At 40.6% G+C, this 21,522-nt stretch overlaps 1 protein-coding gene across 6 annotated transcripts; it reads right to left on the bottom strand.

Moving 5' to 3' along the window:
* Nucleotides 1-13: 13 nt before the first annotated feature.
* cUnh18orf54 (chromosome Un C18orf54 homolog) lies at nt 14-21,500 on the bottom strand. 6 transcript variants are annotated; one of them, XM_084383345.1, is made up of 15 exons: nt 21,410-21,500; nt 13,370-13,505; nt 12,866-13,022; nt 12,539-12,706; nt 12,164-12,311; nt 12,002-12,065; nt 8,446-8,659; nt 8,062-8,150; nt 6,322-6,427; nt 6,118-6,240; nt 2,868-2,961; nt 2,729-2,783; nt 2,195-2,371; nt 1,857-1,912; nt 14-1,731 (listed from the first exon to the last, which is right to left on the bottom strand). In XM_084383345.1, exons 2-15 carry the CDS (start codon nt 13,502-13,504, stop codon nt 1,560-1,562), a joined length of 1,758 nt encoding a protein of 585 aa, XP_084239471.1. In that variant the 5' UTR covers nt 13,505; nt 21,410-21,500; the 3' UTR covers nt 14-1,559. The 6 variants fall into 6 exon arrangements, with proteins under 6 accessions (XP_084239471.1, XP_084239472.1, XP_084239473.1 ...); XM_084383346.1 differs by having other exon boundaries at nt 21,391-21,479; XM_084383347.1 differs by lacking the exon at nt 21,410-21,500 and adding an exon at nt 21,203-21,307.
* Between the last annotated feature and the right edge of the window lie 22 nt (nt 21,501-21,522).

Here is a 21,522-nt window from a genome sequence, read left to right as displayed (position 1 = left end):
CGAGCAGCTTTATTGGAACGGCCTATAATTGCAAATAAGAAAATGCGCTCAACTCACACATAGCTTCAGTACATGGTGTTGAATCCCTCTTATAGTGAATAAACAAAAGAAAAATAAGGACAGCACTCCCATCAAACTGTTTATACTTGCCACATGGATGTTTAGGGGCAAGACGCCCTTCTTGGTGTTTGTGCGTTCTTCATGTATTCTGGCAAATTCACAGTAAAACTACACAGGTATGCTAATTATAGGTTATCCAAAACTGCACAACAGATTTACCTCGACAGTCTATAATTTTCATAACAATTTAAAATGAGGAACTTTAAAATGAAAGAAAAAATATGAATATATGAATCCTATTCTTGAAGCTTTCAGTAGGCCCTACTTGAGAGTTTTTGATTATTGGTGTGAAGGACAAATATTGATCCACATCCCAAAAGTATTAAGGATTGCAGCAGTAATGTTGACATTACAGGTTTTCAATCTAATTTTCTAATGACCACAGAAAACTGTTGGATCCTGACTTCAGAAGAAATAAAATGTTATTCACATTATATGAGACGGAGATGGGAAAGATTCATGTGTTTTACAACCTGTGAATGTTCACATAATAAACAAGTAATACTGTTAAACAATGAGGGTTAAAACACTGCACATTCAGCACTGTATCCATTAAATTTAGAATTATTGTCCTTGAACAACAGACTTCGGCTAAGTCCATGTTTATTTTTCAGGCACTTCTGTATCGTTACGCTCCAAGTTGGACATATTTTAGGACATCTCATCACATGGGAACATGCTAGCTATTTCACATTAGCAAGCCAACACTATGTGGGGCTGGGTATCATTTGAAAACTGTGGACCTTGACCTCTGGCCACCAAATTCTAATCAGTGCAACGTTGAATTATCGTGGACATTTGCACCAAATTTGAATTATACCCTCAACACGTTACTGAGATATTGTGCTCACAAGAACAAGGCGCCATAAGATCACAATGACCTGGACCACTGACTTTTGGCCACCAAAATCTAATCAGTTCATCCTTCAGTCATAGTGGATATTTGTGCCAAATTTTAATACATTTTTCTTTCTCTCTCTCCTTCTCTTACCCCCTTTGGCTTTCTCACTCTTTCAACGGGACTAAAGGAAAATCACGTCATTATATTTACTGATAATTATCAAAGTCAAACTCCATGTAAACAGATCAGGCAGGCAGGAGACGTAGCAACACTGCCTGTGTGGACACACAAACACGAGTGAGCCACAGCAGCTCAGCTGCCATGCACAACACAAGCAGCCGATGTAGACAAAGCGCAAGAGGGAGAACACCAACACTTGAAAGACTTAAAGACATTGAAACTGCAGTGAAACACTGGTATGATGATGCTGCACTAGTCACGCCGTGCTAGTCATGCCGCCAGTGTGGCTGCTCTAACCTGTTAACATGGATGCCAAAATGAAAAGCAAGATGTAAAGCCAAGCACAGGCGCTGCTCGAGCAGGCAATGTGACCAGCCTGTGACAGACTGTCACACTGACACCAAGTTCCTTGCTCTGATTAACATGTATTTAGCTTCTGGAGGGTTCCTGCTGAGTCCTGAGTGCTGAGTCCATAAGCAGATGAAGAGGAGTAGCGTCCTTCATCTTCGTATTTCTCCTCCTCTTCCTCTCTGTGTTTCTTGCCGGGTTCATCCACCAGTAACTTCAGACGGCTCAGGTGATGCAGAGCTCTGAGAATGGAAATATTCATCAAAACTAACTTAACTCGCACTAAACCATTTGTGTGAATTAATGCAAACAGTTCTGTTACAAACATCTAAATTTCACAACATTGAAATGTGTCTAGTGCAGTTACCTCTGTAGTGACGGTCCACTAGGAAAACTTTCCAGCTCCGCTTCAGCTTCAGGCCTCTGCAACACAAAAACAACTCCATGTAACCTGAGACTTGTTAACATTGCCTACATACAAAACATGTAACAATACAGAGTAAGGTTTGTTCCCAACAACTCATTTTAATATTGACAGCAGAGTTCTGAGGTCTTTCCAGAAACTCTTTATGAATGATGAATGGATGAAATAAACCTGATTTAGTGTTTGTTCAATCTCAAACACAAGTTATATTTTGTCCAGAAACAGATTCTCTTATTGAACACACTGTTCTGGGTAATGACCTGCAGTGTGTCTGTTCATACCTGCTTCACGGGAGTCCCCGTCTGTAGCCTGTCAGTGATTGTTGGAGCTAATGATGTCTGTTGTTGTCGCTGAAGCTCTGCCTCCACCGCCTGCAGTCTGAACAACATCTGTTTCAGTGCCTCCACTGGACCAGGGTGCATAAAGATACTGTTTCCATGGAGACCGCAGCGCCAAGCCTAGGAGATATAGTAAACATAAGGGGGCTCTGCGATCCTGGATATATCCGTTCTTTTGTTTTAATCTAAAACTCATATCTGAGGTAGAGAAAAATGTCAAGTGGTGGTGACATATAGGCCGTTTCCACTGCAAGAACTCAACAAGTTGTAACCGAACACGTATCAAATTCGGGCACTGCTTAGGACGTGTTAGTAAATGAGAATAAACAATGGGCTGGTTTGACAGTCCAGAGCAGAGAGACTGGGACTTTCTTTTGCGTATATCGTCAGCCCTGAAGTTGAATGAAAGTTTACAATGAAGGTACTGCGGTGGATAAGTCAAAGGTGAGCCGTGAAAAGGGACAAACTAACACCTACCTGAGCTCCTCTGTCAGTCAGAGCCTCTGTAGCGCCCCCTGCTGCTGATGACTCCCTGCAGTCAACATACCATCACATATCATGCTTTTTGGTTTAGATCTGCTTCACAAATAACGATAAATGGAGTGTAAAGTCTTACAGAGTGACTGGATGACAGTGTGAGGAAGGAAATAGCAGGAGCTCCTCTGTGTTCTGTGGACTGACAGCTTCACCTACACAATCAGGAGGAAGGTCTACAACAACAACAAGTTATTCAATGAGAGCAAGGTAGCACCATGTGGAGAAAATATGTTATACTCTTTTGTGATGCAGTGATGGTTTCACTATTACTGTCTCTCTGATTGGGGCAGGTGTGCTAAAATTATGACTCAGTTCCAGTTATGTTATAGTAAATGAGGACTTATACTTGTGCAGCAGAGTGTAGACCTGCTGTAAATGCTTCCAATGTAGTTCAACATCAGATACTTTGTATGATTTAACCTGCAGATAGTACCAATGCTACACCACAGTTACTGTGTTTACATTATTTCATTCATGTTTGCATTTGACATGACATTCCTATGGCGACTATATACTGCCAGAACTTGCCCAAGCAGAAAGCCATCCTCGCAACAATGATTTCTGCTCCTCAAGCGCACAGAATATTATCCGTGAGCGGAAACCATACTTGTGAGGGTGCATATCCGTGAGCACCCGGTTGTCAGGAGTGTGGGGTTCTAATTCTCTCCTGCTGGCCTGAAGCGTCTCTCCTTGCTCGAGTGGTTGACTTTTGACAGTTGGAGGCAGGACAGTGACTGATTTCTTTTCTCCTTTTATTGGTCACTCTGAATGCTGACCATGAACTTTTGATTGGCAGTTTGGTTTGATCAGTGACACAGTGGAAGACGCCGCCTAAGACAACAACCGTGTTTCATGGGTTCATCATGTCGGAATAAGTCTGAATCTTTTTAATCATCTGATTGGAATCATAATAACTTAAACTTTTATTAATTTTAATTGTGCCCCGCCCCCCAGATAAGTCTGATTTACAGAATGTATACATTAATACGTATGTTACTCACATACTGATGTCATCTTTGTGTTAAGACATTGACATAAACATGCAAGTAAATATCAATGAATGCCAGCAAATGCTCAATTTAAGCAAAGAGAGAAGTTTGATCAATATTGGAAAATAAACATGGAAAGCAACTGCAAAATAACATGTTATTATATACACAGTAGGGCTTTGACATCGAACTTCGGTATTCGAATATAATTCGAATATTAAAAAAAAAAAGATATTCGAACGAATATTGGGCAGCTTCTAAATATTCGAACCTATAATAAGCATTATTTTTGGTAAATGTGTTTGCCTGAAAAGTAGTTTTCAATCCAGATTCGAGGCTTTTTTCAGCCTGTTTTGTGAAACGCGAGCTCATGAGCATTGATCACCAGGGGCTTCTGTACGTTATCACGTCGTTAGCGCCTGACGCCTGTTTACACTCTTTCACAGAAAAACAATGGCGGAGCAAAAGGCTGCGAGTGCGGAAGGAGAACTATACACGCCGGAAAATTTAAGGAGTAATGTGTGGCGCTTCTTTGGTTTCCTGAAACAAGGAAAAATAATGAGAAAGGACAAAGTTATTTGTAAAATATGTAAGACTAAACTTATCGACCACTCCACGACCAGCAACTTGAGAGCCCACCTGTCAACACTTTTCTGTCTATTGATTGATACACTGCCCTCTGGTGGACAGAACATAGAACAACAGAAAAACGACTTTCTTTTGATACTAATATAGGTCTTACTGGAGGCATTTAATGATCAAAATATTATCGATAAATATTCGAATATATTCGAATATTAATATTAATAAACAAACGAAGTTCGAATATGATTTTTTGGGCAAATGTCAAAGCCCTAATACACAGGTGCATCTAAAAAAATTTCAAAAAGTTCTTTTTTTTCTGTAATTTAATTCAAAAAGTGAAACTTTCATATATTCTAGATTCATAAAGTGAAATATTTCAAGCCTTTTTTTGTTTAAATTTTGATGATTATGGCTTACAGCCCGTGAAAATCAAAAATATTACATTAGACCAATCAAAAAAAGGACTTCAAAAACAGAAATGTCGACCTTCTGAGAAGTATGTTCATTTCACGCTCAGTACTTGGTCGGGGCTCCTTTTGCAGCAGCCTTCTGTATTACTGTGCTTGACTGGCCAGCAAACTCGGCTGACCTGACCTTCCTCTTGTCAAGAGGAAGATGAGAAACACCAAACCCAACACCAAACCCTCCTATCAAAGCAACCTGGGTTTCCATAACACCTCAGCAGTGCCACAGGCTGATCACCTCCATGCCACGTGCATTGATGCAGTCATTTTTGCAAAAGGAGCCCCGACTAAGTATTGAGTGCATAAATGAACATACTTTTCAGAAGGTCGACATTTCTGTATTATAACAACATAATGTTGTTTGGTCTTATAATGTTGCTTTAGTGGGTGGAAGGATGGGACATCCCTCTTTTATTTTGGACGTCTTTAATTTGAGCGATATCTCATTTAGAATCAGATTAGTTGTCTGACTGTGAACACCATCAGACCGTCACAACCCTGTCCTGTCCTGCCAGGTTACCTTACCCACAGATGTCGATTCACCTATGTTGCAGCTCTGTTACTACCTCTGCTGGGGGATCAGAGGTGGAGCAATCTGTCCCCCCATTCCACTTTTGTAACTTTCATACAGGCGACGCCGCAATATTCCTGCCTTGAAAAGGGCTAATGTTGAGCACTAAGGTTGTATAGGTCCCCAGGAGGAAATTCACAAGCTACCCAGTAGTGTTTAAAGTAACATAAAATATACATTAATTGATATCAGCTCCACTTTTACAAACTGCAATATCATAAAGTAATGTATACATGAATGCATCAATAATTACCAGTATAATCCATTCATATAGACTAGTATATATTATTCCAATATGGGCCATTCGCCATAATAAGTATGATTACTTTTGTTAAGTATATTTTGGTGCTAATACTTCTGTCATTTTACTAAAATAACATTTTAAATGGAGGACTTCTACTCTCTAACAGAGAATTTCCACAGCAGCATATTCTAAATACAAACTGAAAGAAAAGCATGATGTGTGTTCTCTCTCCTCTGAAACATATTTGTTTATTTAAACAAGATGTTTTCTTGTTGTATTTTAAACTTAAAACATTCCAATAGGCTTCGTTTGTGTATTCAAATCATTACAATTTTCTTCCGGGGAACAACACTCCTGGTTCCTCCTACCTAATTTTGGTTTCATGTCATGTCAGCGACTACCTATGTCACTATTACTCTGTCTGCGATATCAGTCAGCTAACATAGCAAGTGTATAAGGGAAAAGAAATGAGAAACCTTGAGTCTTGGGTTGAGCCCTGGACTCATCTGCATCTGCAGGACTGTATGCTCTTCCAGAACTCTGAGACAGAGAGTTCAACACCTGATCTGCCTTCTGGATCAGAGACTCAATCCTGTTGTCTGACAGGAGGAAAGCACAAACAGCAAAAACATGAGTCCACAACAAACATCAAGTGTTACATCATCAGTTCGCATTTTTACCTCTGAAGATAGTTTCCATGTCAGAGCTTTTTTTCTCGGCAGCCAGTAGAGAAATCTGTTCAGCAAACTGAAGCCTCAGATCTCTGAGAGTCAGCTGGCTGTCAACCTAATAACACACACAACTACATGAAAAAACACACAGTCAAATTATCACTAACATCTACTCAAAAGTCCACTTCCTAGCTTTTTCAGAGAGTTCCAATGATTTCTAGAACCCAAATTTTTCTATGATGGGAAAATGCGACCAAACCTGCTGGTCACAAAATATACATGCAGCAACTTCAACGATCAATTTTGGTTAACTGGTTTAACTTCTTCTGAGTGATTCTGATTGATAACAGCTGGTGACTTTTCTGGGCCCATTTTAATATGGCTTGTTTGATACACCCATTAGACTCAGCCACAAACACTACAATGGGAAAGTCTAAGGAGCTCAGCATTGACCTGAAAGAGCGCATTATTGATTTGAACAAGTCAGGAAAGTCACTTGGAGCCATTTCAAAGCAGTTACAGGTCCCAAGATCAACTGTACAAAGAACAGTATGTAAGTACAAAGTGCATGGCACAGTTGTGTCACTGCCACCATCAGGAAGAAAACACAAACTATCACCTGCTGCTGAGAGAAAACTGGTCAGGATGGTCAAGAGTCAACCAAAAATCACCAAAAAGAAAGTCTGCAATGAATTAGAAGCTGCTGGAAGACAGGTGTCAGTGTCCACAGTCAAGTATGTTTTACATCAACATGGGCTGAGAAGCTGCTTTGCAAGAAAGAAGCTCTTGCTCCAGATGCAGCACCTTAAAGCTCAACTCAAGTTTGCTGCTGATCACATGGACAAAGAAAAACCTCCTGTAGGAAAAGTCTGTGGTCAGATGAAACAAAAACTGAGTTGTTTGGCCACAATGAGCAGCAATATGTTTGGAGGAGAGAAGGTAAGGCCTTTAACCCCAACAACACCACACCTACTGTCCAGCATGGTGCTGGTATTATGCCGTGGGGCTGATTTACTGCCAGTGGATCTACTGCTCTAAAGAAAGTAAATGGAATAATGAAGAAGGAGGATTATCTCCAAATTCTTCAGGAAAACCTAAAATCATCAGCAGAAGATTGGCTCTTGGTTGAGTTGGGTGTTCTAACAGGACAATGATAAACACACATCAGAAGTGGTAAAGGAATGGCAGAATCAGGCTAGAATTGAGGTTTTGTAGTGGCCTTCCCAAAGTCCTGACTTGAACCCCGTTGAGAACATGTGGACTGTGCTGAAGAAACAAGTCCGTGCTGGAAAGCCCAAAAATGTTTTGAACTTCACCAATACTGTCAAGAGGAGTGGTTAAATATTAGTTACTATATATATATTTTTTCAGATTTGGTCATATTTTCAGAAGACCTATAATAAATTAATCATTGAACCAACTTCATGGATGTTTTATTAGACAAAGTAGTTTGTGTTCCACTCATTCCATCATTAAAAAAATCGGAGTTGTAATTTGTTGTAAATCATTTAAAACTCAAGACTGCCATGATGCCACTGCTTTACATGCTCTTTACAAATGTATTTAACTTGTGACTACAACTGTACATCACATGATGACACAGGAGCCAGATCCATTGATCAAGACTGTGACATGCAGTGGGAGGCTCCATAACAGCTAGTAAGTGGACCTTAAGTGGAGACTATTTTTGTCAGTTTTGTTAACGGATTAAACTGAAAGTTTCAAATGAGCTTGATTCCCTTCTCTCACTTGTGAAGGTGTCTGATTAGGATCATCATCCTCCAGCTCTGCAACCCAGGATGGAGCTCCAGGTCTGGGAACTTCAGGTGGACGAACACCTGCAAGAGCAACATATGACCTCACCAAAAAAAACATGATGTTGAAAATATTCCACATAAGACTCCATTTATAAATATTATCACTGTACAGTTATTATTATGGTTTATTTAGAAAACAAAATATATCACAGGCATTCTTCACGATTATTCATAATAATATCTTGCTTTCAGTGGATTGCATTTTCAAATACCTTTACCAAAGACATGACACAGTAATACTGCAGTGCTTTGTGGAGTCTGTTACAAGGTGGGACATGCAATATGTATTATGAAAGGCCAGAACCGTGGACCTTACTAGTGTTGGTGCCGTGGTCTTCCCACAGCTCTGACTCTGTGGATTGTGGCAGCTCCCTGAGGTCAAAGCGTTGGATCCAGGCTGGATACATCAGGTCTGGCATGCTGGTGATTCCAGAACAGTCCATGCCAGTCTTGTTGCTAGTGAGCCAGTGAGGGAGGTTGAGGGAGGAAGATGGCTCTGCCCATTCTGACCTTGCTGCCCTGTGTGCAGACTGATGGAGAAGGAAAGAATGAGGTTAACTATACTGTCCTAAAAAGGAAGAGTGCAACATTAACGAAGCAGTGAAGATTAGACAGGGTTTGCAGTTTTCAGGCTGGATGGCAAACTGTAATGAGGTGTTTTCAATTAAGGCCTTTTTGGTACTAACTATTTTACCCATAAAAATTGTTGCCACAGAACAAATACAACACCGAAAATGTGCAGATACTTCACTCTGTCTTTAGATAATATTCACAGGATGCTCAGAGAAACGGCAGTATCTACCAACAAAGGGTCTGCTTTCAGCTTTCTGATCCATTTTAACTAGTTTATTGAAAATTAACTTTAGTTTTATCATTATTTACAGTCCTTTAGCTTATAGGAATCAAGTGTTTCTGTGTTTGGCCAAATTTCTATCTGTTAGAGTACTATAAATATCGAAGTTGAAATCTTATACACTTATTCAAACGTATTCAATTGTTAATACACTGCTGAACAAAATCGTATTACTGGGGGAAAATTACAAGCATTCGCATTTCGCGGTGGTGGATCGTAACCAGGTTGTAAGTAGAGCTTCAAAATGCAAAAAGAAGAAACAGGAGCAAGAGACAAAAAAATAGAGAGTAGGCAATTTATTGAAAACTGCATTTTAACTCAAACAGGCTGTTCATCAGCTGATCAAAAGTTTAAGACCATAAGCCCAAAAAACCTCAAAAACAGAACTAAAAGTGTTAAAACAGGACTCAGTAGTGAGTAGCCCCACCGTTCTTGTTGATCACTTCAAAAATTCGTTTAGGCATGCTTGATGAGAGTGTTTCCAGGAAGCTGGTGGGAACTTCGCTCCGTGTGGTGAAGATGGCTTCACGAAGGGCATCCACGGTCTGGAACTGATGTCCGCTTTTGTAAACTTCCCTTACCATCTATCCCCAAACATTGTCAATGTGATTTAGATCAGGGGAACACGCAGGATGGTCCAAAAGAGCAATGTTATTCTCCTGAAAGAAGTCCTTTGTCAGGCAGGCGTTGTGAACTGCAGCGTTGTCCTGTTGAAAGACCCAGCGATCACTGCACAGATGAGGACCCTGAGTCAAGAGGGATGCCCGCTGCAACATCTCGACATAGCCACTGTTTGACAGCCCGTAGAAAACATCTCTAGTGGGAGCTCCTTGTCATGCCAGTAACGTTGGAAGCCATCAGGACCGTCCAGGTTAAAAACATGGGACATTGAAAGGTGGAAGATTCTCTGACAAGAATAAAACTTCCTTCCACCTTGGAAGTTTGTGGCATGGGAGGAGACATGGTCTTTGAAGACGTTTTTTGTTCTTTAAGCCCTTCTCTCGCAGATACCGTCTTATGGTTATTGGGCTGCAGTCAGCATCAGTAAGGGCCTTAATTTGTAATTTTTAACCATCAAACACATGGCTGCAACTTAGCACCGCCTGTTGGATGTGCCACGCCAGGCTCCTCCCTATGTGCCACTGCACCCTGATGCTATATCCTTTGCTGCCTCAGGCAATCTGGATAAGACTGGCAGCTCTGGCTGTGGCTCCTCTGGGCAGGTGGATGTTTATGATGAGGAAGATGAGATTGGCGCTGACTCTCAGGTGGGTAAGGACTGCCCTGCTTCTGGTTTTCTGTTGAGGCCCAGCTCTCTTGTGTGGCAGCACCGCCACCCTCTCCAACAAGAGCACCTGCACTGGACCGGGATCCTAGGAGCCAGAGGCAGGCTCCACTGCTCAGATTTTGTCAAACATCTGCAAATGTCTTAGGCTCAACCTAGGGAGGCTACTACACTCCCCACTCAGCATCCTGCATGATGCTGTAGAGCACAGCCTGGATGGCATGACAAAGGTGTGCTCGACCTTTGCCCTGCTGGCTTGGGCACCACCCACAAGCAGCAGAGTTACCCGTCATCCAAATGAGAAGTGCCACACCACTGATGGGTTGGTGGTGAAGGCCTATCAGTCTGCAGTCATGGACTCTAGACTGGCGAACACTCTGCTGGTGTATTTGGACAGTCTGATAAGTGACCTGGAATCCAAGAACCCTGATGACCTCCTGCCAGAAAAGGTAAAGGTTGTGATTATGGTTATGGTTATGGTTATGGTTATGTTGATGGTGATGCTGGGTGCATGGTCGCAGGGTTCTTGGTAATTCGTTGGTGCAGCTGACCATAGCTCGGTGGCATATTTGGCTGAGCCAATCTGGATTGGTTTTACGTCAACAGTAAGGAAAATGCTTTTTGGGCTGCAAAGGAATTTTTAGCTGCAATCTCCCTCTTCAGATATAAAACTCAGTAAGATTGTTAATATGTCTAGCAAGGTCGCGGGTCAACAACAACACTGCATGTCAGTTCTTTGTGAGACCCATGTGGCAGAAAAAGGACAGGCAATCCTTAGTTATGTATAACAACCCTCTAAATGGTGAAAATGAGTTGGTACAGGATACCACTTTGCAGACTTCCTATGCCCAAGGTGCTTTATACCTTCTAGCATTGCTCTGTTAAACAAATCTTTGTGAACTGACGTGTGAGACTTGGGTTTTGGTATATTTATGTTCTTTATTGTTGATGATGATGTGAAGCACTTTGTTGTTAAATGTTTGTCTCTGATTGTAATTGTTGTAATGTTGTGGTTTGTATTTGTTTAACAGTTGCAACGAACATAAAAACAATTTCCGAAAGAATAATAAACAAAACTAACCAATAGAAGCATCTTTCTTAGGTAACAAAGTATGATTCTTAGTTGCAGGTGATTTTCATTAATGAATACATAACTATGAACATTATGTACCATTTCTGTCAATAGATCCCCCTGAATCATACACACTGTACCTTTAAGGAATTGAAATTCTCTTGAGTAAAAAAAATTGGATGGCAGCTCCTAAGATATGCTCAGCTTTAGCGGAGTTTAGCCTTTTTGTTTCCTTCTCCATCATGAAATGATTGAGCTGCTCTCTTATTTAATGATGTAGAAAGAAAAAAAAACTTTTGATATAGAAGATCAGATGTCAGAAATTCAGATACACACTACTCAAAATTAGTAAGCGATATTGGGATATGGGTGCATATATGCATGTGCATGGATATGCAATATCAAATTAAAGTCGAATAAAATTGTGCATTATTTTAACACGAAATACAAATTCAGATATGTCACAGAATAAAAAAACAAGTGAAATACTGAAATATCCCTAACTAATTTGGAGTAGTGTATGTTATAACTCTATTTTGACTGCAGACTGTATGTAGTAACTGCACTGTGCCTTTGTAGACCGCATAATCCTACTCAGAATCGGATCCAAAAGAGAGTGTCTAAGGCACTGAAGAAATAAATAAAACATGAATGAAAGTCACCCTGTAGAAGCTGACTGAGGAGATGTCATCTTCTGGTTTCAACATGGCTGCCCCTGGTCTTCCTCTGCACCCGGAGACAAGGAGAAAGTAATGAGTAATGACCTTCTACAGGACAGGACAGAGATCTTTCTGAAAGCATTGTAAAGTGCACACAGCATGAACCTGGAGCTGCTGGGGGTCCCGGCTGGATGAGGGTGGTGATGGTTCAGTCGGGGGGCAGCATGGCTGCTGCCGAGTTTGTCCCAGGTATTGTGTGATGGTCTGGAGGAAGAGAGACAGGGCTGGGTAGCTCCGGACTGGGACAAGAGCCCTGGATTATAGACAAGATGAGTCAGAGGAACTTAGACACGCAGACTGACACAAAGACTGCAACTACTCAATAATGTTATTATTAATTCATCCATAAATTGTTTATTCTATCAACCCATTCATCATCTAACTGGACAATGTCTGAAATACAGCAAAAATGCTCATACCAATGTGATGCGTTTGAAAATCTGGTATGAAGGTGGTGGTGGGAGTGATGTATTTAAAGACCTTGAATAAAGGCAGAGGTGTGGGTGACAGGCATTGAGCCATCATAAGGGATGGACAGCAGCTCGTCTGTCGTCATGGATAGTCTGTCACGATTGCAACTGTGATGAAGGGAGCTCACGGGTAGGTTCAGGAAGTCAAGCTCCCTGTCGGTCAAACGCTCCCTAAGAACTATCGGTAGAAAAAAAACAAAAACATCAGGAAACTACATAAAAACTTGCTCATTTAGAGCCACTGAGGTATAATAACACAGACCCTGCAGTGATTTAACAGGATCCTACCAGATCAGATATGAGAGAAAATCATTTGGACATGTGTGTGGCGACCTACCATCTTTGTTTCTGAGCATGCTCACTCTGGGTCTACTCAGCGTGAAGGGCGGACTCCGTGGCAGAACGAGGCTTTCTGTCAGCAACATGCTGTTCTGACGACTGCTTTCAAAGTCCGCGATGTAGGCGTCCAACGCTGCTGAGGCTGAATCATAATTCTGCAATCAATCAATCAATCAATAAATGTGGGCGATTTATTTTTCACTTAAGCACTGAAATCATTCATAAATTAACAGAAGTTTTTAACACCACCATTTGTCTTACAATGCTCATTCTCATTCATTCAAAACCCAATGCAGAACTTAAATTTAAAATTCTGTGGTACTTTTCATATTAGTCTACAAAAAAGTGATATGATTGTTTCTCATGTGGGATGAATGGCTGCCAAAATAGACTTAGTTGTCACAACAGGACAGCAGATACAGACATGCAGGTTTCCTTCATAGTGTCCCATCACTGCAGTAAAAACAGATCTCTCAGTAGAAACAGTAAAAGTCGAGTGAACCTTGTTTCTGTATCTGAAGGTGGTGTTGTGTTCAGGAGCCAGTAGGCTGCTCCTCAGGTGACCTGAGCTTGACAGCAGGGAGGTCGCTGTTGACTCTGGAGACATAGATTTGCCAACCAAGCCGCTGGAGTCCATGCTGATAAAACAACAACAACAAGCACAGTCTGAAGTTATAAATTATTAAATTACAAAGAATAAGCTGGTGTGATGCTGGAGAGTAGTGTAAAATATTCACTGTGGCAGAGCATGTGTTTCAAATCTAAATTCAAGTATGGCTGTGTATATCCTTTTTTCCACAAGCAGCAGTTATAAATAGCTTAAACATAAGGTAAACATAACTAAAAACCCAAGCAAATACTGAGTTTTGTAGTAATCCTATTTGTAGGTCTATGGGGTTACAATTTACGGTTAATAGGTATCAAAGTTTGTGATCCTTCAACTGACATTCTTCATCAGGTCAGACAGTCTGATGGACGAGCATATGAGTGACAAGCTGTCAGATTTCTCCATCCATGTTTTGGATGTTAGGGTTGATATTGAGACACACAAATTTAAACCCACCTCACCATGACTTGACAACCCTTCAAGAATACGTCAGTGTGTTAAATGCCATTGCCCGTTTACTTTCCCTTTCTCCAATCTCGTTATACAGTGTATAATGACAATAAAGACCATTCTGATTCTGATTCTGTCTTTTAAGGACGAGCTCAAGTTGTTTTTACGTTAGAAAAACTGCTTGACGTCAGTTTGCTAATTTAGCCTAGCCAACAGCTAGCTAACTAAACAACAACCAAAACACAATTAAACAATACCATAAAGGCTTACGTCGGTAGGCTTTTTACGACACGGTTCTGTATAAGTTGTACAATGTTTATAGGTGTGTATATAAAACGTTTAACGTAACAGGACCGTTCACAACCTTTCTGACTCAACATATAACATTTCAAAAGTTTGTTAACTCAGCAACGTTACTGACGTTAACATTCAACTTAGCAGCACAACCAGGCTAAAAAGAGGAACTCGACTCCAAATGGTCCAACCCTAACCTGTCAGTCTGTAACAAACGAGAACAACACACTTACACATTGACTCCAGAATGCCTCCTTTTCAATACATTTCGTGGCCAGCCTTCTGCATACACCGACTGCTGTTTAAAACAAAAAAATTCAAGGCTCCCGGGTAAAGCTAACTGGTCTGGAATCAGTTCAGCCCAGATGGCTTCCGCCAGAGACGTCACGACCAAACATCGTGAAAAGTCTGGTAATAAAATCTATTCATGGTTTTCAGCGGAGGCATAAACGGCTCGTATAATAAGATATTACACTTTACGGACTTTTTGAATCGTAAGGGGGTTTTGCAGGGTCGGCTTTACGAACCTGCTGTCCATGCATGCAAGTGAGTTCATCAAGTCTGAAATAGGATAAAATGACTTTTATTAAAGGCTCGGTCGAGATGAACTACGCCTCGGCTGGTTAGGACGACACCAGGCGGCAGCAGCAGGGGGCGGACAATTTTCCGGCAACATGCAGTCTGTACAGGAAGTCACAGACACACACATCCTGTTAGAACTGAGTCCAACTGACGTATAAAGACACATTTATCAGTTTGTACCATGGATCTATAATATAACCTGGATATGACGACGCCTCTCAGCAGGCACGCCGATTTTTTCCAGTGGCCACTCGCGGTATTGCAACAAAAAATCCCATGGGGCCCAGAAAGCATTTTTCCCATAAGCCGTAATAGTAAAAGAGAAGCCTGTAAAACTGTTCTCAGGACACCTCCAGCTGTCACCACTGTTAATTGCTAATCTTTGTATTCCATTTTTTTAAGTCATGGACTTTTAAACCGTCAAAAAGTTTTCTAAAGGCCAGAAAAGCCCCCCCAAAGTCTCATTTTCAATGGTGACGTCACAGCTGTGTGCGTGAACTCCCAAGCGCGGTCGTGCTGTGTCTCGGGAGCGAGGATGCCTGTTGGCTTAATGACAGCTCTGAACGGGGCTAAACGTGGTGGGAAAAGTGAATTAAACGACTCCAGGGTGAGTTTTTTTCGAGACAGAGTTGTGATACAAGTTTCATATTTTAATGCCATGTATTTTTAAATGCAATTTTAAAGGTATTTTGGCGTTAAATCACCCGCTTAATGACCACATTTTCACTTACTGCCGTCCACTGCTGTGGAAAAGTCAAAAAGTTATTTACCATGCATGTGATAGTGTCGGTGATGATGACTGTTTAATATCCTTTTCATCCTGTCATAACGACCTTTTATTACGGTTTGAACCGTCTCAGTCTGATGGCCTGGAGTCATGCAGTCTGCAGCAGAGCATACTGATGATGATGCAAGTATAAACGACAACGCAATAAATAATAAAGCTGAATAAAATAGAAAAAAAAGATAAAATGAATTAAGAAATGCACATTTTAGTTACGTAATGTCAAAGCATTCTCTATTTAAAGAAAGTAAAAAACAACAGTCAACATGCAGTCACATGTTATACTCTCACTTGGCTCTTACAAACTATTTTTCTCAGGTTTGCAGACTGTAATCACAAATTAAACAATTTTTACTTGGGACAGATTTGTTTGAGCCTTGGAAATATTTTACAATTATTTTTTTTATACATATATGAACAATCAACTTAATGCACATGAATAATGGCACTTGCACTTCGGTAGATATTTGCACTTTATTGGATTCGCACACAACATTGTTTACACATCACAGCAGCTCCACCTGAAAGGGAGAGTCAGGATCCTGAATAGAGGAGACTGGACATGCTGTATCACTTTGTTAGTATTTGGTGGAACATGTGCCATCATTACTGTGTCTCACATGTGTAGAATATAGTGCCATAGGTGTGTGCATTTAGTTGAGTCACTGTGTTCAGTATGAAACACTAAACAGACAGTCGCTCTGGCCACAGGCTCAGCTCTCTCGTCTCGGTGAAAAAAAAAAAGCTCCCATCTCTGTGGCACCGTGAGTCCACGACACGTTACGCGCCCCGTAACATGTAATCTGTTGTTTATGACAGATCGGACTACACAAATACACACAACATAACATGTATATGATAATCCATCGATCCACCGATTGACTTCGCTGAAAACAAATGCATACGACCGGGAGGAGGGTTAGGAAAACAGCGGAGAACAACGTTTTATCCTTACTTAAAAAAAATGAAACAACACAAATTTACCATGTATAGTCTATAACCATGACTTTGAGAACATCATCGGTTGATGTGCGCTATAAATCCATCATTTGATTGTGTAGATTTGTCGTTACCAGTCAAACTCATCCACAAGCACTCATGAGCGCGCAGCGCTTGTCCAGAACGCAATTTGCTCGTTCTCATTGCCCCAGGGCATGATGGGAGGCCCCAGAGCATCATGGGGGGTGACTCAACTGCGCATGCTCTATGGGCCCCATAACGCGGAAGTAAACCCGGAAGTCAGAAACTTTTTCGGCGTATGCGCCAGGCGAGCAACTCCGTTGAAATCAACGGCGGCCATTTTCCGGTCCTGTATCCACTAATAATACATCCATGGTTTGTACACAGTCTTCAGTTGTTGTTAATTATGACAGCACAGCCTATTCAAACTCTACACAGGCCATCTGTGATGTCTGTTCATGGATCAACTTCCATTTCACATAAAGTCTCACGTGAATCAGCTTCATAACAGTTTGCTGCTGATTATAAATCATCTTTTGCAGGCCTGTCATTTTCAGACTACATTAATAAATGGAATACATTAAACGTCAAACACAAAGAAAAAAATACAATAGTTTTCATATTTATATTCAAGACTTCACATCTTAACCCTCACATACCACTTACCGCAAGTTTTTGAGTTGTTAAATATTTTACAGGCCAATTGTAATGATTTATTGTGTGCTGTTTATAATATGAATGTGGGCTATTTAGTCTCCACACCGGCCACACAGCATGTATTCTGCTAACAGAATAGCCTAAACCTTCAAAGTCAGACAAGTAAGATAAAAAATGTCTCTAATTCAGCAAAAGTAAAAAGGTTCTACAAAACATCATGAGTCGACATCTTAACCAATCAGCTGTAACATATCAAATCAAATCAAATCAAATTTTATTTGTATAGCCCAAATTCACAAATCACAGTTTGCCTCAGAGGGCTTTACAATCTGTACAGAGACGACACCCTCTGTCCTTCGACCCTCGATTCGAGTGAGGAAAAACTTGCCCCAAAAAAAAGCCCTTTTAACAGGGAAAAAAAAATGCGGAAGAAACCTCAGGAAGAGCCACAGAGGAGGGATCCCTCTCCCAGGACGGACAGACGTGCAATAGATGTCGCATGTACAGAGCAGATCAGCGAGATCACAATGTATTCAATTATAAGCAATGGTTACTATCTATAGCTACTATATAATATCTCCACTTACTACAGTGGATATGATATTTACCCATGAGAACAATCATATTAACCAAGTCAGACGCAGGTGCATCTAAAGTATCCATATAAAGAGGATATGTGAGAAGTCAAAAATCGGGATAGCATCAATCTTGAGTGACAGGTATGTAAATCGGACCAGAAGCCTTTGGACACAGGGCAAGAGAAAAACATGTGTCCAAAGTTTCATCAGCTTCCTCACAATACACTGGGATCTACTTCAGATCTTCTTTCAGATAGCCATGGAGATGGAGCCCTGTTCATTACTACGAAAGCTGCTCAGTGGTGCATGAAGCCAAAATGGCTTATAGCTTATGCATCTCAATAAACTGTACGATGTTTTCCCTTAACGAAACGTGTACTGTTAAAGTAGCTGTATCCAATTCTCAGTCACCTTCGTTCTTTCCTGTTAATTCCCTGGCTTTGTACCACTCCTATGTTATTTTGAATTTAGTTAAGAGGTCGCCCTTTTGTTGCATTATCCCAGTATTGTTGCTACTATTGATTTATTTTCCTCCACACTATGCTTCTCCCTTCTGATTTTGAAGTCTAACATCAGTTTCAACAATTGCTTTTTATAATTGTTTCTTTTGCCACTTGGTCTCTTTTTTTGTTTCCAAGGATACCTGAATGTGCTCGGACCCACATGAATGTGATATTTTGCCCTTGACTAGCTGTTCTTGAATTGGTGAACAAGAGTTTATAAAGCAGATCCTGATGATTACTGACTGTACCTGTCTGTGCTTGTGAGTGTGTATATAGAGCCATTACTATTTTGGTTGATGTCACCTGTTCAGCCCATACTAACCCATCAGCATTTATACAGTTCAACAGTAGGCTATATACATTAATATCTGATAATTATCTTCTAATTTCAACCTGGGAATCACAAGTGTTCATGCACTCCCATATCTTTTGTCTCATCCCCTGTGCAACCAAACCTTGTTATTTGTGTCTTTTCCCTCTCAGAACATGCCTGAAGGACTCTTTTTGACCATCTCCATGCCTCTTCAGATTTACAGCTGCTTCAGTCAAGCAGATGTTTTGTATGAAAACAGTGGCATTTCTTCTGCATCCAATTGAACACACTGGGGAATTTCTTGCTGCCCGAGCCTGTAATACTTCTAGCTCAGATACATATGAATACATACATTTCAGTGACGCAACATCAGCTCTCCACTCCTCTTTTGCAAGACACCTCATGACATAATTATTTTTTGACACTAAGGCCTATACACCACATAGGCTTTCTTAAAATCATGGATCTAGTCCTGCTCACCACCTCTTCCCATTCACTCTCCCTCCTCACTATCCTACATTCTGCTGCCGTTGTCTGCCTCCCTCCCTGCCATCCTTTCATTGTTTTTAAGTATAACCATATAAAATAATAATAATACAACTGTATCAGAATGTCACTGGTTGATATCCCAACCCAATGTTCCCCACAATACTCTGGCCTATTCTGCAACTTAAGGCCTTATAAGAACAATAGCCATAGGGGCCAACATTGGAAGGGACCAAATCTACCAGGGGGGTCTACCCCTGTTTATTACATGTGTGGACATTGCTTGTACCAAGGACATTATATTAAAATCTGGACACAGTGTTGGAGGCAGAGCCCCATTCATTCCTATGAAAGCTGCTCAGGTGCTTTAAAGCCAAAATGGCTCAACTTCTGGCTATAAAATTAACTGTATCTTCTGTGTTGTGGGGCCCATAGAGCAGGCGCAATAGACTTCCGCTGACCAAGCCGGGTAGCTTCCGGTTAAGCGCCCAGCTAACTTGAATGGGGATAAAATAATTTAAACTTGTGGCTCTTCTAGACTCTCCAAATTTTATTGGACCAAATAGCTTAACTTCGGATAGTCAAACTAGTCATTTCATGGGGCTTTTGGCGCTAAAAAGAAAAAAAGGAAAAAATTATCCATTGTTTTACTGCTGCTTCTTTCACAATGAAAGCCTTTGGGAAAAAGTCTTTTTGGGCCACAGTGCATCATGTTACATTGTATTTACATGGGGTACAGCAACACCACTTGGACAAACCAAACACAAAACTGCAGTAGCTACACTGTAATACTAGAACTTGTAATAACAGTACTTTGTTAAGTTTAGTTATGGTTTTAATTATATTTGCTGATGATTATTTCAGATGGCAGTGCGTGGTTGCCTGTTGTAGCGTGGTCATTTTTACCTTAGCCAAAGAGGATATGTTTACACCAGTCTTTTGGTTGGTTGGTGTGTCTAGAGGATTACACAAAAACTATTGAACAGATTTCCACATAATGTGGATGGAGGATGGGTTTTGACCCAGAATACACCCCATTAACTTTTAGTGCAGATCCATACCTTTCTTCTTATTCTCACTTTATCATTGTGAGGGTGTTTTTATTTTCATTAATTTCTCAGTGATCTTGATTATAAAAATCAAGTGTATTTAGGCAGCTGGTATCTACTGGTGAGTACAATTTGATTGGATCCAAATAAAAAATCCAAATTGAGCACATTTAGTTGGGTATATTTTGATATTGGATTAGGCTTCTGAGTTAAAGAGGACTTTGGGTTTTGGGCAGAGGTATGCACTCTAGAGAGTGCCATTCTAGTTTTATTTATATTTATGTCAATATATTGGGGAGCAGATTTAAATATTGTGTATAAGTCTATTATAAAGTTCAGGGTCTGCTATCAGTGCTCTTGGCTGCGCAGGCCCCTTTAACCCAGAGCTGTGACGTCAGTGTTGGCATAGCAAGATGAGGGAAAAAAAGCAGAGTGATCACTCTGCCTCAGAGTCCAGGCACCAGAAATGCAAACAACTATCACAGGGGTTCCTCCCATCAGAGCAGTCTCACCATGAAAAGCAACCATACATGTGAACAAACGTTACATGTAGCATACATAATTTGGTACCAAACTACCTTGTTTGCAGAACTGAAAAGTCAAGATTATTGTATTTATTAGGCTACTATGTTCCATAAATACATTAGCCTATGTACTTATTTTCATGCAAATTAATATGACATGTTATTGTTCCAATATTTTTTATCTAATTTTTTTGTGACTAAATAGCCTACATTACTGGCAAATTCCAGTAAGTCAGTTAAGACATGCAAGTTCTAAGTGTGAAATAGATTTGAAAACAAGAATAAATTATCTTGTTTTTGCAAAATGAAGTACTCGGTTAATTTATATGCTATTTCTACTTTATTCAATTTATCTTTTTATTTTTACTTGTTACGTTTTAAATATTGTGCTTGCCCATTTTGGCCAGATTTAAATCAGACTGGTCTAAAATGTGAGGTATTCATTTAAGTCCCTTTTTGGAAGATATTTGGTATAGCCTGCTTTCATAATGCAGCGTCCAACAGGCCTACTCTTGATTCCGTATAAGGGTAGGTTTCTTTTAGACTACCTGAGTGGTTAATCCTCCATAGTAGACGATCTCTCTCTCGCGCTCTCTCTCTCTCCCTCTGTCTGTCTGTCTGTCTCTCTCTCTCTCTCTCGCGCGCGTGTGTGTGTGTGTGTGTGTGTGTGTGTGTGTGTGTGTGTGTGTGTGACAGAGAGAGAGAGAGAGAGAGAGAGAGAGAGAGAGAGATGTACCGCAGACGTCACAGTTTACCGTTGGTCCAGTTCAGTTGGATCAGATGAGCCGTTAGTCCCCTACAGAGGTAAACTGAACTTAATCCACACTTATAGGTAGTTCAACCCGGGTCATCCCACCTCACAGTCTGA

This window comes from Pagrus pagrus (genome assembly GCF_965226575.1).
Source record: "Pagrus pagrus genome assembly, chromosome: 19".
NCBI classification, from domain to species: domain Eukaryota; kingdom Metazoa; phylum Chordata; class Actinopteri; order Spariformes; family Sparidae; genus Pagrus; species Pagrus pagrus.
The sequence above is the reverse complement of the archived record's forward strand: the minus strand, read 5'-3'. Positions and strand labels throughout refer to the sequence as shown.